Below are 25,675 nucleotides of genomic sequence, written 5' to 3'. Positions count from 1 at the left end.
CACCTACCCCGGGCAAATAAACAGCAACGGGGGATGCTGCCAGGCCCAGCCACTGATGCTATCAGGCTGGGAGAGTGGCCACTGGCGTGTTGGGGCCCGTGCTGTGCCAGCAGTCCTATCCCTGGGTGGCTGCGGGCATCCACAGGGACCGGGAGCCTCTCTCCAGGTGGGATCGGGACGGATGTGGTCAAACGGCTGCGCTTGGCCCCCAGGCTAAAGAACAGGCCCTTGCACCACTCACTGCAGCTCTCATAAACACAGCAATTAGCTCCAGCCTTAACTAGGTCACTTGAGCAACAGCAGGTAGTCTGGGCTCCAGCACAGGCTGGGCATCCAGATAAATCCTCAGGGCCCCAAGACACATGTGCTGCCCAGGAGGGTGTCTGTGCCACCATGCTGTCACTCTGCTTCTTGTTTAAATGAAGGCCTCACCCCTTGCTAGCAGCGAGTCCCCAAAACAAAGGTACGACGGGAGCAAGTCCGGCACTAGGTGCCAGCATGGAGCAGGATGACTGCCCATGTCCCCAGAACACCTACCTCTATACAAACCTAAATCACCTTAAAGAAAGGGAATAAATGCTCAAAACTGACTTTCATGGCGATGGCCTGATCCCGCAGGAGCTCCTGCAGGTTGAGGGATGACCAAGGGCTTTCGTTACCACGCGGGGTGAGGCAGCTGCAGCCCAAATCCGCTCGGCGCGTCTCCCTGTTCCTGGTGTGACTTCCAGGGGAACTCACTTCAACAGCGGTGTGACCTCCTCTTCTCCTAATACCAAAGGAACAACTGCTTATTGCCCGAGCAGTCAGGCTGTGACTGGGAAATCATGCTTCGACTAGGAAATCATGCTTCATATTTCAAAGGTAACTTGGAAATTACAATGTGGAGCGCTTGACATCTTAAGAGATCTATACATCATGTTGACACATATAAACAAAAAATGAGACCATACTGCATAATGTCAAGCAGCTTTTTAGCTTGTTTTAAAAGAGGCAACCTTTACAATGTAAAGACACACTTTATTTAGGTCTGAATGGGTCATTTTTCTTTTTCTTTTCCTTTTTTTTTTTTTTGACAGCAGCAGTTCCTTCTTTTCTTCACCATTTTTTTTATCTCAAGCAGCTCCTAAACACTTGTGCTTAAAACTTCATGTTCTCTATGCAAAAAATATAATCAGTTCTCAAGGTGTTTTCTGTTTTTTTTTTTTTAATAGCTTTTGTTAGCTTTTAATAGAACTATGGACATTTTCCTGCAACTACATTGGTTTCCATGAAGTAGGAGCACACTGGGCGTTCAGTCACCCTCCTAAGCCCTGGGACCAGCAGAGGCGGTGCAGGGGAAGCAGGTACATTACTGGCGTGATTAACAGCCAGCAGGTTTGCTCCCCATTTATTTAGACCATCCTATCAGCACAGCGAGGACATCTGCATAACATTTCCTTTTGCTGTGACTCACGTGAGCTAAATAATGCGCATGTTAAAACCGGGCTCTCAGCAGCTTACAATAGTAAGAAAAAATAAACTCCTGCAGTATTACAGATACATGGTCTCTGTCTTGGCTTCACCACCTGATATTATTTTTAGGAAATTAGTGGCTTTGCACTGACAAAGCCCACACAAAGGAATAACACATTGAGCTCATTTTATCCAGTACGTGCAGCGAGGGTTTAGCTAATGGTCTCCCAGTTAAAATACCGGGACTCCTGTCTCAGTATGTGTTAACAGGGTAATCAGACATTCGTTCAGTGCTTCCCAGTCCTTGACCCCTAACAGAGGAGCCGCGTCCATCCCTGAAACCTCTCTGTTCCGGCTGGGAGCTGGGACTGGCTTTTTGTGCATCCAGCACTTTGGGCACAGGGTGTTCTGTGCGTGCAGCTCCAGCAGCATGTGGCACATGTCGCCACCTCACATCCACGCACAAACTACCCTCGTGGCAGGGCGAGCAGGACCTGCACAGTGCTGCTGAGCCAAACCGGCCGCTGCTTCTTGTAGCACCTGCTCCTGGCCCCGTCTGTCTGTGTATACAAACAGATGCATTTATCAGATGCCCGTGTCTTTATTGTACGGATACCACATATACCATTTCTTCCCACATTGCTCCGTCATGTTCCACCAATGCATTGATGTCTGTGAGGAGGCTGCACTCAGAAACTTTTATTCCAGGTGCCTACCAATGGATTGTCCATACTGAAAAAAAGTTAAGGTGACTGATGTTAAGACTGCTGATGTGCAATACTGTTCCAGATTTACACTGGGAGCTTACATATTCTGGAAGTGTTTTACTCCTCTGTTCTTAGACACATCTCTGTTGTGCAAATTGATCTTTCCCCAAACGGCACAGTTACAAAAATAAATAGCCTGATTTTTTTAAAAAGCTAGTAAAGTAATTCATTCAGACATCATTTGAGTAGCGAGTGCATTGTTCCTGTGGAGCAGGGGGCACGTTCCCAAGGAATGCTGCCCCCTTCGTCACAAATCCCCCATGTATCAGAAGATAGTTTTGAAATTCCTCCTTCGTGCACTGACAACCACGGCGATGGCAAAGCCATGCTGCCCGATGGGCTTCAAGGGGAGGTTTGCATTCATCTCTCCCTCTGGCCATCTGATAGAAATTTGGAAGATGCCACCTTCAGAAATATTTGTCCTGATAACCCGTCCAAATGACATTAGCAGACCTCTCCAAATTTCCCTTAAATATGACTCCAGAACTTCACTGCAGACTGCAGAGGGCACAGGGAAGGAACCTTGCACCCATTTCACCCAGTGGGGGTACCCGTGGTCCCCTCTGCAGCCCTCGGTCCGACATCCCCACCAGACCTGGGGCATCTGCACCTTGCGCACCAATGAAGTAAAAGCCAGCAAGCCCTGCTAGTGCCCACAAGCCTGGCTCTGGAGCCCATACCCGGGGACCTCACCCTATTTCCTAACCAAGGGGTCAGGGCTGTGCAACTGGCCCTGGGGCAGGCAGGGGAGCAGGTCTGGGGCTGGGCTGGAGGGGTGGGAAGGGAAGGGAAGGGAAGGGAAGGCAAGGAAGGGAAGGGAAGGGAAGGGAAGGGAAGGGAAGGGAAGGGAAGGGAAGGGAAGGGAAGGGAAGGGAAGGGAAGGGAAGGGAAGGGAAGGGAAGGGAAGGGAAGGGAAGGGAAGGGAAGGGAAGGGAAGGGAAGGGAAGGGAAGGGAAGGGAGAGGGGAAAAGAAGGAGAAAAGAAAAGAAGGAGAAGGGAAGGAAAAGAAGAAGGGAAGGGAGAAGGGAAACCTGAGGTCCTCATATCCCCCTCTGCGCCCTGCCGGACCCCCGGCAGCCGCCGTGGCCACCCCCGCCGCAGCAGCCGCCCCGGCGGATAGGGATGTGGGGTGTGTGGGGATGTGTGGGGATGTGTGGGGCCGGGCACGGTCCCCGTCGGGGCGTCTCGGGGTCTGCTCTCCTTCCCCATGAAAGAGGGGCGATCCGGCGCGCACACGCCCGTGTGAATGCACAGCCAGAGCCGCACGCACACCTCGCGGAGGGGAGGCTGGCAGGATCCCGCGGCCGGGCGCAGCTTTCGGTGACAGCTGTGCCGCCGGCCCGGCCATGCCCAGCGCGGGGCTCGTCCCCCCGGTCCCCCCCCGGTGTCCCTCGTCCCTGGGCTCCGGTGCCCCGCGGGGTCCCGCCGCCCCATCCCAGCCATATCCGCACGCCAAATCCAAAACCCAACCAAACAACAACAACAACAACAAAGAATCATAAAAAAGGAAGAAGCGCGGTGCAGACGGAGCGCTTTATTGGCCGGCGCGCAACCCCTGCGCTCTCCCCAGCCGCCCGCCGCGTTAATTTCATAGCACCGGCGACATGAGGACCTCATACCTCCGGACAACTGGGTGAGTCATAAATACAGGGCGCGGGGCTGTAAGCCGAGACTGTTTACGGCCACTTCGCCGCGGCCTCCCGCGCGTCCCCCCGCCGCCGCCCCCCGCGCAGGGGCCGCGCAGCGCAGCGCGGCGCACCCGGGGCACCTGCGGCCGGCGGGGGGCGAGGAGGGGGCAGCGGCGGGGCCGGGGGGGGCCGTGCCGGAGCCCCTGCAGCCGCCGAGGCTCGGTGTTGGGTTACTCCGGCCCGGCACGGCCCGGCACGGCCGCCGCGGGGCCAAGCGGGTGTCCGCGGGGCTGCGCCGCCGGGCGCGCAGCGCACGGTATGTCGGGCCGGTGACTTCAGCCGGGAGATATTTGGAGGCTCCGCGGGGTCCGGTGCGGGGGGCCAGCGTGTGTTTGGGTCTGAAAGCGAATCAGCGGAGGGCGCGTCACTGCCAAAGGGCCCTATAAATCCATCTGCGGCGCAGAGTCGCCCTGGCAAATCCCCGGCGTCCGGCTCCGCGCTCCCCTCCGCCCGCGGGTGCGGAGCCCCCCGCGCCTCGCCTCGCCCCCCGCGCCTCGCCTCGCCCCCGACCCCGCCCGCGGAGCCCCGGCGGCTCCCGGGGAGCTGGGGCGAGCCCCGGCACCGGCCCGGCCCCCCACCGCTCCCCGCTTGGATCTAAGCTCTCGCCGCGACGGGATCCCCGCTCTGCAGGAGGAAGCCTGGCTGCTGCTGCTGCTGCTGCTACCGGCGCTACAAATCCCAGCGCCGGCCTCTGATTCTGCCAGCAGGCTGAGGGGGGTGGTGCGATTTTAATTTTTTTCCCCTCCCCTCCTCCTCAGCTGCTCTTATTTTTTATTTTTCCCTTTGTTTTTTTTTTTTTCCCTATCTTTTTTTTTTTTTTTCTCCTTCCCGCCGTTGCGTGCGTGTCCGAGCGGTGCGCGGCTCCCCGCGGTGCTGGACCAGCTGGCGTTACAGGAGCCCTGATGTCTTCATCTGACTCCCCGCAGTTGTTGATGGAGTGTCTTTCTCAGATTTCCAGGCAGGGTCCCAAGAGCAGCACCCAGAGCCAGCTCCCGCTGCCAGGCGGCGCTCCCCGCGGCTCGGGCCGCTCCCGCCGCTGCTGAGCGCGGCCCCGGGGCCGCAGCGGGCACAGACCCCGGCACCGGCCGCGGACACAGCACCTGCGGCGGCCGGGGGAGGCCGCCGGGGCTCTCTTGTGCTGGCGGCTCCCCTCCGCCTCCACCCAGACCCGCGACCTCGCCCCTCTTCCCCACGCCTGCCCCCACCGCGCAAAAAGAGGGTCCCGGCGGCCGGACCCCGACCTGGCCCCCCATGCATCGCCCGTCCGGCCGCTCGGCTCCCCGGCGTTGATGTCCATCTCGGGTCCGACGAGACCAGCTCGGAGGTGAGGGCGAGGAGGGGGTCGCGGCGGGGCGGGAGGGGTCCCCTCATCGGGATGGGGGGCACAGGGCCGCCCCCCCGGGGCGCCCCGGTGCCGGCGAGGTGCAAGGGCAGCGCCCGAGCCTGGACGGGCTCCGCGCAGCGGCCCCGGCGGCGGTGGGCAGGGGTCGGAGCCCCGCGGCCGGAGCCCCCCGGAAAGACCCCTCCGCTGCCGCCCAGCGGGGCCGGGCCGGGCTGAAGCGGTCCCGGGGCAGCTGCCGGCTCCGGGAGGTGGGTGTCGGGGTGCGGGGGGAGCGGGGAGAGGGGAGGGAAAGGGAGAAAGGACGGGGGAAGGAGAACGGGGAAAGAAAAAGGAGAGGAGAACGATAAGGAGGAAATGGAGAGGAGGGGAAAATGAAAGGGAAGGGAAATTGGGGGGAAAAAAAGGAAGGGAAGGAGGAAAGGAAAAAGAAAATGTGGAGATGGAAGGGGAAAGGAAAACATGAAGAGAAAGAGAAAAGACAAAGAAGAGGAACGGAAAAAAAAAGCAGGAAATGGAAAAAAATGAAAGGGAAAGAAGATAAGGGAGAAAGGAAAAAGGAAAGGAGAAAAAGGGAAAAGGAAGAGGATGAAAAGAGGAAAAGGGAAAGGAAAGAGAAAAGAGGAAATGAAAGAAGAAAAGGAAAAAGGAAAGGGAAAAGGGAAAGCAAAGTTGACTGGGAAAAAGAAAGGGGAGGAAGTGAGGGGGAAAGAGAAAAGAGAGCAGGAAAGGGGAAAAGAAAAGGAGACAGGGAAAATTAAAAGGCAAGGGCAAAGGAAAAGGATTGGGGACGGAGAGAGGAGAGAAAGGAAAGTTTGCCCTTAGCACAGCAAAACTGCGCAGCCTTGCACCCCCGGCCAGCCGGGTCCACCCTGTCCCAGCCCCAGGGACAGGTGCCCGGGTGCTGGGGGAGGATGAGCACAAGGTGACCTGGCCGCCAGTACGGGGACATGGTGACACCCACCTGGCCCTGAGTGAAGGCCCTTGGGACCTGCCAGCCTGCCCCCCATGCAGCGTGCCTGGGCATAGAGGGGCTGGTGGCCACCCCGCAGCCCCACTCCCACACCGGGAGGTCCCACAAGATGGGGACAGGAGGGTCTGCGGGGGACACAGCTGGGCGCAGGTTGTTGGCCCCTGCTGTGTCCCCAGGGTGTCTCGGGGCTGGCAGGGAAGGGACAGGGCTGGGGGAGCACAGCAGCTGGGAGCTAACCCGACCTGTCCTCCCTGCCAGGGGCCCGTGTTGGAAGGAGATCTAAGATGAAGTTATGGGATGTTGTGGCTGTCTGCGTGGTGCTGCTCAACACGGTCTCCACCTCGCCCCTGCCCACCGGTAAGATGCCTCCCGAGGGGTCCCCTTCAGTGGTAGAGGGGCCTGAAGACGATCTCTCCCCCATCAGCCTGCCGCCTCCCTATGCTGTGCACAGTGACTGTAAGAAACATTCCCCTTTGTAGCCACCGCTGTCTGTCTTGCTAAACCCGCTCCCCTTTGCCCAGGCATCAGGGTGAGGAAGGGACCCCCCCTGCTTTCCGCCCCACATCTCCCCAGGTAGGGCCACCAGCTCTGGTCTGGCTCCAGCAGCTCCAAACCCAGTCATCCTAAAAAGCTTGGGGCTGGAGATGGCAGTGACCCCCAGTCCAGCCCTTCCTCCCCAGCAGTGTTAGGAGCCCTTTGGTTGAAAAACCCTGAGAGATGGGGAAGTTAGTTGTGTGCAAAGGAGCTGTGGGAGGGTCAGGCACCGTGCAACACAGGTGCTGAAACTCCCTCCCCACCCCTTCAGCCTCCTCTCACTGCTCAGGGCTGCCAATGCAGTTATTCACTGTCAGCAGTGGGCACGGGTCCTGGTGGACACTGCGCCGTGCTGCAAGGCACTGTACGCATCCTGGAGTGCTGCTGAGTTTCGTTAAATCCTCCTTGGATCCTTATCCCAAAAGCAGTGTGTCCGCGTGGAAATTTACAGAAGAGTAGCAGTGGTGGGTTACGAGCTTGGTGCAGAGCAATCCACATGAACCAGCTCACAGTAAGACAGCTTACAGTCCAAATGACAGATAATAATAATGCCTCGCTAATAATAGGTCTCCTACAATAGCAGATGCAGGATTTTAACAGTGGTATGTGAGTGTTACGCTAACACTGGTGGCTTTTTAAAGTGGGAGTTAATATGGCTCAATAAGAAGCGGCAAAATACTCACACGGATTGCGGAGATGTCCACTTGGCAAAGGCAGAGACGCAGCTCGGAGGTTGCTCCCTTTGGCCTTGCTCATCCCGTTCCCTCTAGCTCGTAGCAGAGAGAATCCAGTGACCGAGGCTCACTTTTATCTCCTTACCGGGAGGCATGTCCTTCCCTGCGGTTGTCGCGGCTCTGGCCATGGGCAGCCCCGTGCTGATTTCGCCGGGAGCAGCCGGGTTAGTGCAGCGTGGAGGTGCCGAGCAGGGAATTGTGCCCCGTGGCTCCACTTTGTGCCTGCCCTCCAGAATCCTTGCTCCTTGTTCTCCACTTGGTCTCCTCTGTGTCCTCTCCTTGCTTGTGTTTTCCCCCTACTGGGGCTGCCACCTCCTCTCCAGTCCCAACCCTGATCCCCTGCTGCTCGACCGTGGTGGGGAAGGTACTGGGACACTGAGTCGTCCCACCAGAGGCAGGGATCAACTTTTTGGGTGTTGTGCTGGTGATGTTGGCACGGGCTGGCGGCAACACCAGCTCTCTGGTGAGAAGAGTGCTAGGGAGGAGGCAGCACAGGGCAGGAGAGCATTAGTGCTCCCTCTTTCCAGGGAGGATGTATTTATGCAATGCCACTTCTATCTTAAAAGTTACTTCTGGGAATGCGGTTCCTTGTGAGCTGGTGTTTCGCCAGCAGCTCAAGGGGATGGGTAGCAGTACAGAACTTGTCACTGTTTCCTCCTTTTTTTCTGTGGAGTGGGTAAGCAAGGAGGAAGATGAGCTGTGTTAACCTGTGTGGCGGCAGTGTGAACAGCCAGTCTTGTCCCAGAGCCTCTCCTCCCGGACAGAGAGGGCTTCTAGGTATCGCCCAGGACAGTCCTTCCAGAAAGGGCTGGTAGCTCGGCCTCCACCTCCTAACCATGTGGATCCTGATGGATCCTATGGACCTGGCTGTGAGGGAAAATACCAGCGCTGCTCTTCACAGCAGAAGTTGGGAAAAACCCAGGGTGTTCCTGTGATCTTTGCACAGCAGCAGCACAGCACGCTTGCCCAAACACTGGAGACTCTTCTCTCAGCCGAGTTGCCAAGCCGACTGAGTCAGGGGAGACAGGCAGCTGTAAGAAAGTGCTGAAATACTTGATTCATTTTCACACTGTTTTTGTTGACTTAAAAGCGTGTGGTGCCTGAGGAGCAGGCTGCAAGCACATAGCCCGTGAGGCCAATCCCATCCAGGCCGATCCCTCCCAGCATGGCCGATCCCATCCAGGCCACCAAGGCCCGCGCACCCTGTTGGAGTAACCACAGCCCTGCACTCGGTGCACTTGTTCCTCTCTGCTCACCAGGGTGCCAGGCACCCTTCAGCATGGGGAAGAGACAGAACAATGTACACAAGAGGGGGTGGCAGCTGTGTTGTGTAGACCTCCTGGTTTTTCTCCCAGCATCGGGCGTGCTCACGGCCTGCTGGTGGGCCCGCCATGCCTTGGTACCCCTGGGGGCTGGCAGCCAGCACAGCACCTTTGCGGGAGGCAGCTCAAAAACCTGAGCAGGATGAGGTGCTACATTTTTGCGTTTGAAGAGGAGTGCATGATTCTGCCCTAAAGTGGTCCCCATGCAGGCTGGGTGGGGTAGCTCAGGTCTCTAATATGCCACAGGCAGCAGGGGGTTGTGAGATCAAGCCCCACTCCTAGGGGAAGGCCAAACACCTTGCTGGAGCACCGATCTGTTTTCCCAGGCTCTCGACACATTTCTGCATTCTTGTTTGATGGGATTGCTTTCTCTGCAAAGTGCTCTGGAGTCGCCTGATGCTACCCCATCTCTTTCAGGTTGGCTGGAAACCTTCCTTCGTTCCAGCCTACAGGCAATGTCCTCACCTCCGGGGCTGATCAGGTGTAATGTGCTGACCTTTGTTGTTTAGGACAGTAAATTAGAGAAGGCAGAGAGTGTTGGCAATTGCAGTCTTCTGCGTTTTCCATTGGACTGGACGCTGGGGTGACAGTAGCCTCTGTAACTCTAGTGCATTTGAGATGATCCCAGTGTTTCTAAGTGTTTTAGGCATCAGTGCTCATGGGACAGCTTATTTCATGTGAAGGAGAGTACCTGGGGAGTCTGTAAAGGTAGAAAGCACTTCCTTTGTTTCCCTCATGCTACAGTCCGCAGGTAGAAGGACATAATTAGCTTAGATAGTGAGTGTGAACAGAACAAATGTAAACCAAAGAACTGTAAAAACACTTAGTTTGACTTTTATGTGTTTCCCAGCAATACGTTTTTTAATTACTTGCTCCTGGATAGCTGTGATCAGCACATGTGTGAGGGTTGGAGTATCCCAAGATCCAGAACATGGCATGTAGTCTCTTGATCAAGTGGGCATCTTGAGTAAGAACTAGCAGTATATATGCAAAAATCAATGAAAAATCTCGCTTTTTAATGGAAAGAGAAGATATTTCTCTGAATTATAATGACCGAGTTACTCCATGGCCACAGGACAGTGAATTATTGTTAGAGTTCCTTTGTCACGCTATAGCATAACACACCATGTTACATGTGCGTTATACCTCTGTTAAACATTCTTCATATCCCTGCTCATGCGTGTTTAATGTTAAGGTTCTACATTTAGCTGGAATGGAAGTATCTAGAATGAACAGTGCTATTATAGGGCTTCTAAAGGCAAAAACAATATTAAATTATACTTCCAAATGATTGCAATTCCTTTCCTACAGTATTTTATTAGACAAATTTTGTGTTACAAATCAGAACTCTCAGTCCAGGTTTTCCTGCCCAAAACCCTCACAGTGCAGCAGATGTGCTTTAGTGCAAGACACCCATAAGCCACAGAGGCAACCTGCCCATGCACAGTAAATGCAATGCATCGGAGAGGTTTTTGTCTGCCCCAGCCGAGCAGGTGCCACACTCGTCATTCAATCTTTGTGTATCCAGTGCAGCCTGTGCATCCAGCCACTCTCAGACTGAGTGCGCGTATGTCACTAGGCCAGCATATATATAGTAAAGTTTGTCCAGGGGCACGCCCAGGTTTTCTAGGCATTTAGAAATCTCAAGCATTCAAAGTTGTCTTCTTTTCATGCGCACAATTCTAGCAGACATATTCTAGGGCACATCTGGGTAAATCCAGATGCGTGTAGCCCTAGAAGCTGTTCTTGCTGCAGTCACGTATATCTCCTGAATATACTCCCTTGAAGGGTGTTCAGAGACCTAAGGAGAAAATGATTGAAATGCAAGAGAATCTGGTTTTATTCTCATTTTAACAGTTATCCTTTGTTTAAGTTTTATGTCTTTGCTCCTTTTCATTTTAGGGGCCTCAAAATTTTTCCAGTGGAAGAGTGGATCCTTTTAGATGTTTTGCAGATGTGGGTTGCTAGATAACGTACCTCAACATGCATTTCTTGGTCACCTTTCATAGGCCTCTTGAATGTATTTTAGAAATCCTTGTCAGCTCTGTGATGGCTGTTGATGGATTGCTGGAGAGGCCTTATTTGTCCACTAGAGCAGAATCCTCAAAATGATAGGCTGCAGTGACTTTGTAAGTTTTAGTATTCCTGCATAAGGCAGATATAGAATATTTAAAGTTACAGAAGCTGAGAGAAGCCGTTGGGGTCATCAGATCCCATCCACCAAAATCAATGCTCGCCTGAACATGAGCCAGCAGTGTGCCCAGGTGGCTAAGAAGGCCAACGGCATCCTGGCTTGTGTCAGGAATAGTGCAGCCAGCAGGACCAGGGATCATCCCACTGTACTCAGCTCTGGTGAGGCCACCCCTCGAGTGCTGTGTTCAGTTTTGGGCCCCTCACTACAGGAAAGGCATCAAGGCCCTGGAACGTGTCCAGAGAAGGGCTACAAAGCTGGTGAAGGGCCTGGAACACAAGTCCTGTGAGGAGCGGCTGAGGGAACTGGGGTTGTTTAGTCTGGAGAAGAGGAGGCTCAGGGGAGACCTCATTGCTCTCTACAACTGCCTGAAAGGAAGGAGAGGGGAGCTGGGGGTCGGCCTCTTCTCACAGATAACTAGTGACAGGACTAGAGGGAATGGCCTCAAGTTGTGCCAGGGGAGGTTCAGGTTGGAAATTAGGAGATATTTCTTCTCAGAAAGAGCAGTCAGGCATTGGGACGGGTTGCCCAGGGAGGTGGTGCAGTGACCGTCCCTGGGGGTGTTTAAGAAAAGGTTGGACGTGGTGCTTAGGGACATGGTTTAGTGGGTGACATTGGTAGTAGGGTGCTGGTTGGACCAGATGGTCTTGGAGGTCTTTTCCAACCCTAATGTTCCTATGATTCTATGATCTAGTGCAAATATCCAGTCCTCATCCCTCCCCAACACAAACACACTACCAAGAAACTGTAACTTAAAACTTGGAGTACACAGACCAAACCCCACATAGTGACACTTGCTGAAGATTCTCATACTTCCGTAGCAATACGTTAATGACAAGTAATAAATGAGAATACTAAATATTGTGGCATAACAATGTTCAGGATCATCAGACATCTAATGAGGCCACTGACACACTAGTGCTGTAGAATGGTTGACACTGCAGGATGGTCACTTTTTTTGACAAAAACAGCTGTAGTTTCCGAGCAAATACTACTCAGTAAGGGGAACCAAAGGAAAGATTTCAATGATTGTTGGCAATCCAGTCTTGCTTACAGAGGGAAGAAAGAAAATAGAATCAAAAAGATATATTTGAGACAGGTACAAACAAAACATTAAGATACAAAATATGTCTGGTTTTAAGATCAAGGACAGAAAATGAATTATTTAAGACATTTCAAATATCAGCATTTTTTAAGGAAAAAAGCCACAGTGTATGACTTAGCAGATATTTAATCTTTTGCCTTGGTCTGTATCTATTGGCACAGCACTTACGCTGAAAACTCCAGGCGCGTTTCTTTGAATTCAGTGGGACTTGTACAAATGCTTTAATGATTACTGAGGCTTAAAAAGAAGCAAATGCTGGATTCAAAATACTTGTTTTTCTGCATATGGGCAAGGCAGTAGTACAGCAGGTATGCCAGAACTTCTCAGGTGGCCACATTTTTGAGGCAAGCTGGTCTTATCCCCTTCATCTAACGAGCTACATACAAATATCTGGACTATCTCTGCTCCCATCCCAAACAGATCAGATTTCTTTGACAAAACCAGCAATGACTCACAAAATTTCTGACAAGGAGACATGTGTCCAGCATAGTGGCTTGGAAGGAGGCAGAGCTTTTCAGAGACTCACTGCCTCTGAGCAGCCACCAACCCCATCTGACGGGTCGTGGTCCACACATCCCACGGGGACATCTCCTGCAGCAGAGCAGGAGCACCTGTTGAGAGCCATGAACTGATGAATATAATAAGAAAATTTTCAAAACTGTAACGTTAAAACTTTACATATCATTTCTATTGCAAAAGGTTGAAATACAGGAAGCAAATTTATCATTTATAGGCCAAATCAAAATCTGACAGCAGCAGAGATTGTCCCAACAGGTTCATCAGTCATGGGCTTTGCCCACATGGCTGTGCTTTTCTGCTCCAGGATAGAGACTGGGATGGGACCCCTTCCTGCTGCATTACTGGCCATGTTTGTGCCTTGGCACAGCCGTAAAAGCCAAGAGATGCAGTGTAGGAGCATCCCAGGTACAGCTGCTTGGTCGGAGTTGTGTTGAGCTGTTGTGGAAGCAGTGCTTCTACTGTTGTATCAGTTGTGCTGCTCAGGTTCAGAGAACTGGCACCGAAGCGGTGCTGTGTGACCCATGTGGGGTTTTACTGGTGCCATGTGAAGGCTGGTCTGGGTCACTTCTGCACCAGGAATGATAAAGAGAGTTTCTTTTTATTACCAGCAGTGTTTCCTCCATTTAAGTCTCCATGCCATGCCCATTAGCTAGCTGCATGCCCTGTTGCTAATAGAGGTCACAAGTTTCAGGTCCCAGTACTTCTTTAAGGCTTCTTTAAGGCTGTCTCAGGGATGGAACAGAACCAAGAATTAAGCATAAACCCAACTTATACTGGGAAGCTATAGATTTGCAGCATGGTACAGATCTGGAAGTGTACGAGGCCTTAGTGAGGAGATTTGGTGGGCAAGGTATGTTCCTCACCCAGCCTTGGCTCCTGCTCTGTCATTGGCTTCAGGCAGAGGGCATCCACTTTGCCTCTTTTTTCCCTTTTTACACTGTTCATGCTGTAACTTCTTCAGGTGCAGAGACTGCCTTGTGTGCGCTTGAATACAGCCCCTGTGCAGTAAGACCAGGACAGGGTCCTAGCAGCTACTGAAGGAGCTGTATCAAAACCTCAGGAGCAAGTGCTGAAGGGCTGTCTGTCCTTAGTGCCTCAGAGCGGTTGTTCAAAGCTCTCAGTCAGAGGTGAGACCACATCTGCCTGCTGGTCCCTTGCTACCTGACTGCAAGATGTGACACCCCCAGGGAGGCCAGAGGAGGTGCTCAGCCCCAAAGTCAGGCAGAAATTTATGAATGACTCCCATTTGGACCAGATTAAGAGTAAGAAACTCTTGTGGACTGGTCAGCTTGCAAGACAGCTTCCTTCACCTCACCCAATTCACCTGGCCTTGCTTTTTGTTCCTGTTACCAAGCCATTCCCCCACTGGGAGCAATTTTGATGGCCTTGTTGTTTCTACCTTATCTTCTCCTGCTGGGAACCACAGAGTGAGGTTCCTGGGGAGACTGAGCATCTCATACCTGTGAGAAAGCAGGCAAAGGATGCAAGGGGAGGCACCAAGCATGGTAATGTGAAAATATGAAGTACTCTGCAGGTTCAGCAGTGTGACCAACATATGGGAATTGGCAGAGTGAGCTGGTGAGCTACAAACTGAAAATTGTCTGCTTCATGAGGAACAAGCACATCTTGTTGAAGCCTGTGCCTGTTTCCAGTACTGCCTTATCATACCTGAATGGTGTGAGTGGCCCCAGGTTACTTAGCCAAGTTACTTAGCTCTTTGCCCTGATGAGAGACAAGTGATACCAGCGGGAGGCTCCATTTCTGAGACCTTTCTGCATATGAGCAGGGATGTGGTATTTCCTGGGAGCTGGCAAGGCAGGGAGCAAGGCAGTGAACCAGAACTGTATTAAACATTTAGAGATGAGATGACCTGCTGTCTTTGATGCTCTGTTACCTAGTGGACACAACCAACTGGTTTCCATTTCACTCTTAGCCTCGCAGATTTTCATGCAAGGCATGAAAGCAAAGTCGTTCCTCAAAGAGGTGATGTTTTAATTGTTTAAATCCTGAAAACTTTTTAGTGTAACTAGTTTTAGCAACTACCTTTCATTTGAAGCCTGTGTGATAAGCTTTGTTTTCATGAGAAGTACTTCATTAAAATATGTAAATACATATTTTATTCCCATCATAGTTCACACTTTCTTTACAAAGCAGAATGATCATAACATGAGTATTTTTGGCTCACTAAGGTCACAATTCCACAAACAGATTACTCCAGGGGACCCCTAAAATAAGCCTTTGTGGTATGAGATGGAGAGATTCAGTGTTATAGGGCTTGTCCACTATAATGAGTACCTGGAAAAATTACAACAAAGCAAGCTAAGAATAAAATAATTAATGAATAAATGGTATAGCAGAGTCATCTTCATAAGCAGTGAAAAAATGAGGCTGGTTCACTGCAGTTATAATTAGAGGCACATGACTTGTATGTTTCCCACCAACAAATGATCTAAGAACAAACATCTTTGTGATTATAACTTTGGAGGAAACTTAAAATTAACCAGGAAAGAAAGGAAATTAAAATATTTTAGTTAAGGGCCCAGATGAAAGTACCAGAACTGTTTTTGAAAAAGGGCCATTTGATGTTAACACAGATCTGGATCTGGGTTTTCTAAATAGTGCTTATCATTATAATTAGCTGGATTAAATCCCTTGGACTTTGAAATCTTACTTTAAACAAGAGTCTGAATGCTGCTATTTGAACCTCTCTAATTGAAAGACAGCTGTGTTTAAGTGAAATATTATCCTGGTAATTGTATTAAATGTTTAGCATGATGTTTTGATGTAGTCATTACACAATACCACAAATATATGCACAAAAGATACAATGTAAAACAAAAGTACAATTTTGTCATTTTTAGTATACCTTATGTGACTTTTATTCAATCACTTTTACTCAGGATATGCAGAGCTGATACTGCAGTGACATGCTTATTTTTTCCCAAGATCAGTAGAGAAAATGATTCCATAAGTACAGTTCCCAATACCTTCAAACTTCAAGTTTTATGAGATTAGAAATAAAAAGGAAAACCTGCTTCTATAATTATAATTTTGCAGTTAATAGAACTTAAGCCTTTCTTGTAAGCCATAATAAACAGCATGGTTAGAAAAGACTGCAGTTACCCTTTTAAATCCATAACCAGGCACCAAAATGAGTAACTTGATTTTTTTTCTCAAAAGCTGAAGATCCATCTGTTCCCACTGAAACCAATTTGTGGTCAGGTACAAACCGAGGGTTTCTCGCTCTACCATGCTGGGTTACTGCCACTGCAGGGGAATATTTGGCTTTAAAATAAATCTGTTGCTAGTGAAATCAAAGGAATAGTTTTACAAAATGTAATTTCGATCCCATTTGAACAGACAGAAATAAAATGTCCATTTTTTCCTTAATGGAAACAGTTTTCCTGAGAATGTGACGAGCTTGCTTTGGATATTCATTTAGACCTACTTTATGTATGAGTCTCTCTGACCACTGTTTAGTGTTCTAAAAAGTGCAGACACCAGATCCCTGTCCCGCTGGCACATGGTGTCTCTAGTTAATTAAAATGCAACAGCAGGCTCTGGAGCTGCAGCAGAGAAAGCGCCCGGAGGAAGGCACATTTCCCTGAGTGCCCAAAGCAGGGTTCTGTGTTGGCTTCCTGCAGGGACTGGTGGGGAGCTCTGGGGGTGTTTGCTGCAGGAGCCTGCACCCATTGACAGCTTTTACAGTGCCCAGGGCACAGGAACCGGGCTGGGGACAGGAAGGTCAAAGCCTCAGGTTCTGGCGAGCAGCAGTGAGGCAAGAATTTCATCATGCATTCAACAGGGAAGTTCCTAACCTGGGTCAAAATGGTAATCTGACTGTGCCCTAAAGGTTCAAAAAAAAAAAAAAAAGCAGACAGCTTGCAGACAGCAAGCAGAAGGTGCAAATATTCTTGTTTTCTAAACATCTTACTTTAAATGGGTCTCATTTCTTTATTGTTTTACTCCCAGGTTTTGGGATAGTTGTTGACATCCCAGCCTGGTCACTTTCCAGATGCCTGTGTTTAGCAGTCCTGCGGTGTTTCATTCTTTCCTTCTTTGCTTTGTTACCATTTTTTCTGATCCTTTGAGAAACATCTGGCAGATCAACAGCCCTGGTTCAGCTGGACATGCAAGACAGAGCTGCCCAGAAGCAGAGTGGCTGCCATTCACAGCCCCTGCTCTTGACATTCCAGCACTAGAAGGCACACTCATGCTGTGGTTGCCACCAGAGGAGAAGGCTCTGCCTGTTCCTGGCTGAGAGGTCAGGTCTTTGGCACAGCATTGAAAGAGGGAGCTGCAGGAGAGCAAGGTGTGGATGCCCCATCCCTGGAAGTGTTCAAGGCCAGGCTGGATGGGGCTTTGGGCAACTTGGTCTGGTGGGAGGTGTCCCTGCCCATGGCAGGGGGTTGGAACTGGGTGATATTTAAGGTCCCTTCCAACCCAAACCACTCTGTTACTGTGAGCAGGACACATGCACTTTGCCATAGCTCCTGCTGGGGCACCGCTGCCTGCCCCATGCTCCTGCTGACAGGGTGCTAGGCAGAGGTGATGCTAAAGCATATCTATAACTGGAATGTGAGAGAGTCGAGAGAAGAGAAAGAAAGACAAGGGGTTTAATGCCATGGGAAGGAGAATCTCAGTGGGGTGGTATTCTGAGAGTTCAACAGTCAGGAAGCGACTCTCAAAAACATGACGTAAACCCCAAACAAAATCTCATGACTTTATACTGGTCTTGTGAGTGTTCATGGCACCCTCTTGTAAGTGATGGGGCTCAGCCTTGTCACACTGCCTCCCTGGGGTCTGTGAGCCCATCTCCCATGCTGTGAGCAAGATACACTGAGGCCATGTGCCCACCACGGGAAATTTTACATGTCCAGGGTGCATGGTCTTTCCCTCAGGGAATGCCTGCTTTGAAATGTGTCACACTGATATACATATGAGCCAACCTTACTAACCTGTATTGAGCACATGCTGTTGTGGGCTATCCTGTCCCATCTTATCTTATCCTATATGGCTTCAGATTTTTCAGTTTTGATTCTTTTACACCCTGGAGCCAGCGACTAGGGACTGCTGCTCAGAAAAGATTTTGCTGCTTTTGTTGCTGTAGAGTCTGAGCATTTTCTGCTGGCACTTTGTACAGCTTGACAAGCATCTGTCATGTTTGTTCTCTCAGCTTTTCCACCAGAAGGGAAGTGTTGTCAGTAAATCAGTTTGTTTTGAAAAAAATGTGTGTGTAATTATATATATTTGTACATGTGTATGTGCAAATATAACACACACATATACACGTGCCAACTGTGTGTTTTATAGGTAGGGATAATAATTGTTTTTTTTCGCAGGGATGTGAAGTCCCCACAGAAAGCCCTTCCTACTGCACAGTTAAGCCAGCACGGTCCATGCAGTGTTGTGTATTAGAGAAGCAAAGCTGCCAGGCTGTAGACTTTCATTCTGAGAATATAAATGGTTTTCAAACTGTTTGCAACAGAGGGGTAACTAGCTAAAGGAGAACATGGCTGAATCGAGTGCCTTTTTTCAGGGTACAAACCAGCACTGGATGCCAAGGCAGCCCCTCAGAGTGTGCTGGTGTTCCCTGGCTGCACAGCCCAGCACCCCCTTCACCCCCAGCATCACTTACTGTAGTGCATGAACCAAACAAGTGCTCATCACACAGTGGCTGTGATGTGGGGAGCTCTCTCAGCATCCCTGGAGCACATCTACTGAGTGCACCTCAGGCTGGGATGGTCCTGCTGTCTGTCTTCACCTTCCCTGCTGTCTGTTAGCCTCACATGGTTCCTAGTCCTTGCTCAGTGGTTATTGCTTATTCATGTATGATGTCTGATGGTAACTTAGCACTTACCTCTAGTGCCTTGTTTCAGCCCATCACGGTTTTTGTTAATGACAGCATTTCTGCTTGGTTGCCCAGAATCCCACTTCAGCATTTTTTTTACAGGCTGTCCTGGCTGTCAAAACCCTGCAAGCCACTCTTAGTGGATATGCAGAAAACTAGCACCAAGCCACTCCAGTCAGTGTAAGTCCCACTGCTTGGGCCCATCATTTAGTGGTTGCTGGGTCCAGCTGCACTTGATGCTGTACCAGGGGCACAGGTCCATGCCAAAAGGCACATCACTGCATTGATAGTGACAAGTTTGGGCTCCACAGGTAGAGGGTGTTGTTGCTTATGACAGCTTGCAAGGATTCAACACATGGCCCAGTAACACAGCTGCCATTGTGTTTAAAATCATGTACACGCATAGTCCTGTAACAGCATGTCCAGTGGTAGGTAGGCAGACCCTGTCCAGGGCTGACAGGTCCAGCACATTTCCTCAAGGTGGGCTATGTGCCCACCATTCCCACAGGTTCCCAAATATCACCTGCATGCCTTCTCTTTTCTCCAGTGATGTAATCCCCAAATACTGAGGGTCACTGAAGGAGTCCTCTGGACTGATTTGGGTATCAGCTTGGCATGTTTTCCAATTCCCCGGGCTGAAGGGGAAGTCCACCCCTGAGATAGAAAATTGGCATTCATCATACTCACAGTAATGGCAGCCCTCCCAGTGAGTCTCCCAAGTGGCCTGATGTTGCAAGAGGGGATGAGCTGAGCAGGGATCTCCATCTCCTTTAGCAGCATTGGCCACGCACGCTTCATCCCTGGTTACAGCTCGGAGTTCTTCCTGTGTGGTTTATGTTAGAGCCCTGGTGAGATCAGTGGAGTCAGTCATGCTGCTAATTACCCTGTATTCTGGTTACAACAAGTCCATGTGCATAGGTAGGGCTCCTCTAGTCGTTACCTCGTTGGCTTGGTTATTTGTCTGCTTTTTCCCTTCTGCTTCCACCTTCTCCTGTGTTGACACCCCATGCCTGCGTTAGTGTTGCACAGGTCTCCTCTGCAATGTGTTTCCTCCCTCTTAATATCACAGGCCACTTTGCAGTGCAGAAGGCTCTCAGTGACATAAGCTCCCTTGGTGCAGCTGGGGTCGTGATCTTGCATGAACCAGGACAGATGTCAGCATGGGCTCCGAATGGGGTGCAGTCCACAGCATGGGCCTTTTCCCCTCTTTGTCTACTCTCCAGGGCATATTTCACTGGCCTGGGTAGGACAGTGCTTCAACCCTATAACCGTCAGATTAACATTAGTAGACCAGTTAGACTCCTGCACACAGCACCGTCACACGGGTGAGTGACGTCTTTGCACCTGAACTGCAGGCAGTTTAAAAACAATATGCCCAGGTGGGTTGTTATTTCTTCAGGTAACCCACAGTTTTGCTTCTCCCTTCTTAGGTGGGAGGAAACACTTCCCACGCTGCATCAGCAGCATACCAGGCTTGAGATAAGTATGAGGCTGAAGGTTTCAGACAAGGGTCTCCAGGCTGGGTTTCCCTGTAACAATCTCTCATCCTCTTCCTGACGGTTGACCGCTGCATGGGTTTTGCTGAACCCTGGTATGCTTCCCTGATTGTTGTGTTTCGGTCTCGTTGTGTCACACTTGCTACAAGGGTTGGGCCAGGAGTATGTGACATATGTGTGGGCTGTGGTAGTCACAGTAGTGTGAGTGGGGTAATTTCAAAGTGAGTGTAGAGAATGGCACAGACAGAGCTATCTCAACAGGGAGAGATATCTTTCCCTATGGAGTCATGAGTTTCTGTGTAAGAAACCTAGAGGCCAGCCAGTCCCACAGCAACAAGAGCAAGTGCCTCCTGCCAAAGCCCTCTCCATCCATATCTGTGCCAGGGACATGCTTGTATTTCAGCAGTGGGTGCTGGGCCATCTCCAAGTGGGTTGTCTTTCTTGACTGGGTCTAGCATGGAGCCTGCCTCTTCTTGCCTTAAAGAGGTAGCCCACCTACCACCTTGACCAGGACCTTTCTGAGGAGGGAAGCATTTATATGGTGTGGACAGACCAGCCTGTCCTGCAAGAGCCAGGCAGTGCATTCAATGGATGCACCTACCCATGCTACCCCTCTCCAGTAGTTATGGCTCACAGTGGGTGTTTTGGTACCTGATACAGAGGTAGTGGCAAAGGAGTGCCCGAACGGTGCACTTGCCATTGGTGGACAAGACTATGGGGCTTGGCACAGGACCCTGCCTTATTCAGGTCCCATATGGCTGTGTAGGTAGCAGACATCCCTTCTTTGTGTCTCTTCAGAGCCACTGGTCTTAGAGATTGTTGCCTTTAGCATGGATACCTGTAAAACAAAGTGGAATTCACTTTTCCCAGGTCAAAACTCTTCAGTTTATAGGATCCTGCTTCCCATGTGTCACCCTTGTTATGTGAAGATACACAGTCACCTGCCTTCATTACTCTTACCAATCTGCACTATTTTGCTTGAGCCATCCATGAAAAGCTATATATTTCTGATCCATCCCTCTGTTACTGTGCAGAAGGGTGCCACTGGGATGTGGCTGCTTTGGGGAGGGGTCCGTACTCATCCTTAAGTGCGAACATGCTGTGTTTCAGCAGATTTTTACACTAACAAAGTTCACATCTTGCCGCAATGGGAGGCAGCCATTATCTTCCCCACTTCTGTGAACAGGGTCAATGCATTCACATGTGAGCTGCGAACATTTGATGCCTGGTCACCCACCAAGGCTCCTGTCTATTATAGTGCTCATTAGGGAAATGTAGCACAGAGCTGTTGCCTGCAGAGCTGTTCCTGGCTCATCTGTGTGACAGCCACCGTGGCCTAATGCATGCATCAAGCCCTGGCCAGGCACAACACATCAGGCATATTTTTTCCCAGTATTTGCAGTTCTTGGGACATTTGTAGAGGTCCTTTTGGAGCCCTTTTACACCCTTGTGGTATGTGAAACCAGCCTGCTGTGTGGGTGGGCACTTAGGAGTTAAGTACAGAAAGAAGCATCCTCTTATGTTTTCCTGCAAAAGAAGCGAGTCTTCAAAGACTCGATTTTTGACAATAAGAACGGGAGAAAAAATCTTAATACTGCAACGTTATTTAAGTATTTAAGATACATTTATTAATAATACAAAATAAAGGCATCTAGATATGGGCCCCTGACAGCCTGACCTGTCATTAAATCACTGTCTTCACTAAAACAAATCACACTGAGGGATTTACTCCATGGGAAGATTTCAGATGTGATGTTATTCCAAATCATGATGAAACACTGAAATCTCAGAACATTTCAGAAGAACATATTCAATTTCACCCTCCTCGAAGAAGTTCATTCTACTAGTGTCAAAACATTTCATTGCCTTTAACATTTAATTTACTTGAATAATTTGTCTCTGGTAGAGTACATATCAAGTGAAAAATGCAATAGATAATTTAACTTCATAGAAAGAAAATGCATTAATAAAATTTCCCTTGAAAATTAACATAATACTTCTATTCCAACCTATTTCTACTCAGTCTAATAAGCATCTGGTGATATAAAATAGTTCTACAAGATAATTTTCAAAAGCTCTGATAGTAATTATCTCCTAAAAGCATTAAAAAGCAGGCATTCAGCCAAGAATAATAGCTTAGCCTGGCACCCCAGGAAATTCCTCCTTGTGTCCTGCCCCAAACCCTTATCAATAGGTGGCTTTGGCAGTACTAACCACTGCTGGTGTGAAAAGACAACTAACAATTACAGTCACAAAATTGCATCAAAGAAACCTCATCCCTTTGCTGCTTGCTAGGAAGAGCCTGTGTAACTTTCTACAGTAGCTTCATCCACCCAGTGACTAATATTCATATCATGACATGATTCTCTTTCCCTCAATTTTGACAGGGTTCATTCAATACTGAAAGAAGAGCCAGAGTGCTACCAAGCATAAGCAGACACCTGCAGAGATACCTACATATCTCATTTCTTTTTCCCCAAATGAGTTTCCAAATTCCCCTCAGTTTTAGCATGTCTGAAGTAGAGGGCAGGGCAGCTTGCATGTGTCTTGTGTTTTTGAGCCACAAACTGACAAACTTCTCTTCATGACGACTGACATGTGACAAAGCATTTTCTCTCTTTCTCAAACAGCTAATATGCCAGAGGATTATCCAGATCAGTTTGATGAGGTAGTGGACTTTATCCAAGCCACCATTAAAAGACTGAGGAGGTCACCAGATAAACAGACTCCAATTTTTTCTAGGCGGGAGAGGAACCGGCAAAACGCAGCCATGAACATAGAGAATTCCAGCAGAAAGGGGAGGAGGAATCAAAGGGGCAAAAATCGGGGATGTGTCTTAACAGAAATACATTTAAATGTGACTGACTTGGATTTGGGATACGAAACCAAAGAAGAACTCATCTTCCGGTATTGCAGTGGATCTTGTGATGCAGCTGAGACTACATATGACAAAATTTTAAAAAACTTAACCAGAAAGAAAAAACTAGTCAATGACAAAGTGAGGCAAGCTTGTTGCAGACCCACAGCCTTTGATGATGACCTGTCCTTTTTGGACGATAACCTGGTTTACCACATACTGAAAAAACATTCCGCAAAAAGGTGTGGATGCGTCTGACACTTGCTCACTGGAGGCGGCTCCAGTTTTGCATTCCTGCCCTGATGCAAAGAGAGGGACCAAGGTTCCCGGGGAAGCGTCTGCTCAGAATGGAGAAAAGAGGACCAAGAACGCAGAGCGAGGGGGCGTGGGAGCCCAGGGGAGCGCAAGGCTGCCTAAAAGATGGAGGCTTTTGAAGTCCTATGGGAAAGTAAATAAAAGCTCGGGTGGAGATGCCGATGGCTGGATGGCATGCGTGCTCCCGTTCCCATTTGACACAGTCCACCACCAGTGAGACTCGGATCCATGAGGAATGTGCTTAAAAACACAACCCCGCAGTACCACACTGCGGTGCGGTCACCCCCACCCGCACCAGGAAGCTGAGCTGAGGAGCAGCTTAGGGGTACCCTGCTCATCCCCTGTGCCCTCAGCTCTACCGAATGACACGTTGCGCTGTCGGTCATTGAAGGGTGGTTCCTCAGCACTTAGGACCACTTCTAAACTATAGTGAGATTAATCTAAGATGGTATCGGGCAAAAGTCAAAATTCCCAGGCTCAAGTTCTGCAGGGCCAGTATCAGTACAAAGCAAAACAGTTCCACTTACTGGTTAAGTTTGGTTATTTCCATCTCGTGTTTCTTCAAAGCAAGTGTAGGATTTCATTCTTCTGCTACCTATGAGAACAAGTTGAGTTTTTAAGCACTTCTTCCTAGTATAGTAAGAGAAACAACAAGCCTGGCCTACACAAAACGTGTTTCTTTTGGTTTACAAAGGACTAATGTTACTTGGGTAACTACATTTGTTTTTGGTCATTGTGAGTGAGCAGAGACTACTTGATGCAATGCATCCGTTCAGAGACATAAATATACAGAAGATATTTATTGAGATTAAGTTATTGTTATTTATTACAGTTCGGTAATGAGTCTCCTTTCCTTATTTATTAAAGTTTCTTTTCAAAGGTGCCAAAGTAGAAGGTGCTTGAAAGATACAGAGAGACAAATAAGTTGGGAACAATGGTCCATGCTTTTGAAAGTGTTAACTTGAATGCAAAAAATCACTTACTTTACCTTTTTTGCTTTTAAACAAAAACCTGATTATGTTCACAGAATGTAGTGCCAAAGTCTGCAGCCCTTCCTCCTGTTCACCAACACTTCTGAAAGTGACTACAGTCATGCCAGTGCAGGAGCAAACACGGCTCTACATGGGTGAGGGTCGCAGGACTTGGCTCAACATTAGCCATTTGTTAGACAAACTAATTCTAGTCATATTTAAAATGTAGCCACATTTTTTTCTCACACTTTTTGCCAACTGACCTCGTATAACTATTGACAAATGGAAATTAATCACATTTAGCCTTATAATTTCTTGTTGTATTTATTTAAGCTTTTCCTTCCATATTTCCATATAGAAAAGGTTAAATCCCTTTTATTAGTTAGCCCTGGATTTAATATAGCCTGCAGATAAACAATTGTGTTAAATAACCAAAGAGTTTTATATAATTTATTAAAACGTTACAGGATATTATCCACGCAGCAGAGCAGTCTGAGTTTCCTTACTGTGAAGGGGATAGTACAGCAAAGGCATTTGTACCTGACCACTCGTTCTGGAGACTATTTTCCTTGAAGGAGCAGCAGTGCAGGTCACTAGACATACCTGGCAATCAGTGAAGCATCAACTCACACAAAACCAAAAAAAAAAAAAAGGAAGAAAAAAAAATCCCAATTGAAAAACAAAAAGGATGGTCCGACCTTTTATCTCATGCATGCAATGACTCTCCTCACTCGTTTTGCCCTGGGCCCCTAGGGCACCAGACAAGAGGGCTCTAGTGGTCAAAAAAGTCCAGAACACACCTAGAAAGACGTGCAGTGTCTGCAAAATATAATTCAGCCCTGACCTCCGCTGCTTTCACAGAATCACAGAATCACAGAATTGTAGGGGTTGGAAGGGACCTCAAGAGATCGTCGGGTCCAACCCCCCAGCTTTCTTGGGCTATGGAGGCAGCGCAGAGACCACCCGCAGGGCCATGGGGATACCTCAGCCCCTGTGCTGGGCAGGGCACAGCTGAGATGCCACCATCGGCATCGGCGTGATTGGGCGTTATCAGCCCAACCTGCCAGGCTGGGGCTGAGTTGCTCTGCGGGGTGGTTGGCTGGGCGCAGCACTTGGGGGTGCGCAGCCCCTGCTGCTCAGCACTTGCCCCCACAGCATTGTCTGCGCAGCTCAAAGAGGCTGCCACCAAAGTAAATCACTATGTTCAAAATACAAAAGGGTAAAGTTTGTGATTTTTTTTTAAGACCTTATTGAAAACAGGAGTGTGCTTCTCTGGAGTTTTTTTACTTCACCTGCAATTTATGTCGCAGTCATTTGTGTTAATCAACCAAAGTTCTCTACAGACTTTATTTTTGTACAATATTCATTTTATAACTTTTTACAAAATAAAACTCATTTCTATTGTTACCTGGCTGTTGCTTGTGCTTCTTCCTCATTGTACCACGTCTGAGCTAGAGCACTGCCCTGTCCCCAACTGCGTGGGGTAATGCTGGAGAAACAGTCCTCTCTGCAGGGGAGCTTTCCTCTTCTGTCTCACCACCAGTCAGTCAGAGACGTCTGT

General features: G+C 49.4%; 1 protein-coding gene across 2 annotated transcripts; it reads left to right on the top strand.

Moving 5' to 3' along the window:
• The first annotated feature begins 4,092 nt into the window (after positions 1-4,092).
• On the top strand, positions 4,093-25,521 carry GDNF (glial cell derived neurotrophic factor). Of its 2 annotated transcripts, none has more exons than XM_035563826.2 (3): positions 4,093-5,231; positions 6,478-6,576; positions 22,602-25,521. In XM_035563826.2, exons 2-3 carry the CDS (start codon positions 6,504-6,506, stop codon positions 23,084-23,086), a joined length of 558 nt encoding a protein of 185 aa, XP_035419719.1. In that variant the 5' UTR covers positions 4,093-5,231; positions 6,478-6,503; the 3' UTR covers positions 23,087-25,521. The 2 variants fall into 2 exon arrangements, with proteins under 2 accessions (XP_035419719.1, XP_035419718.1); XM_035563825.2 differs by having other exon boundaries at positions 6,478-6,675.
• Positions 25,522-25,675: the final 154 nt, after the last annotated feature.

Source organism: Cygnus atratus, chromosome Z (genome assembly GCF_013377495.2).
Source record: "Cygnus atratus isolate AKBS03 ecotype Queensland, Australia chromosome Z, CAtr_DNAZoo_HiC_assembly, whole genome shotgun sequence".
In the NCBI taxonomy this organism is placed as follows: Eukaryota; Metazoa; Chordata; class Aves; order Anseriformes; family Anatidae; genus Cygnus; species Cygnus atratus.
This window is presented reverse-complemented; position numbering and strand designations above follow the sequence as displayed.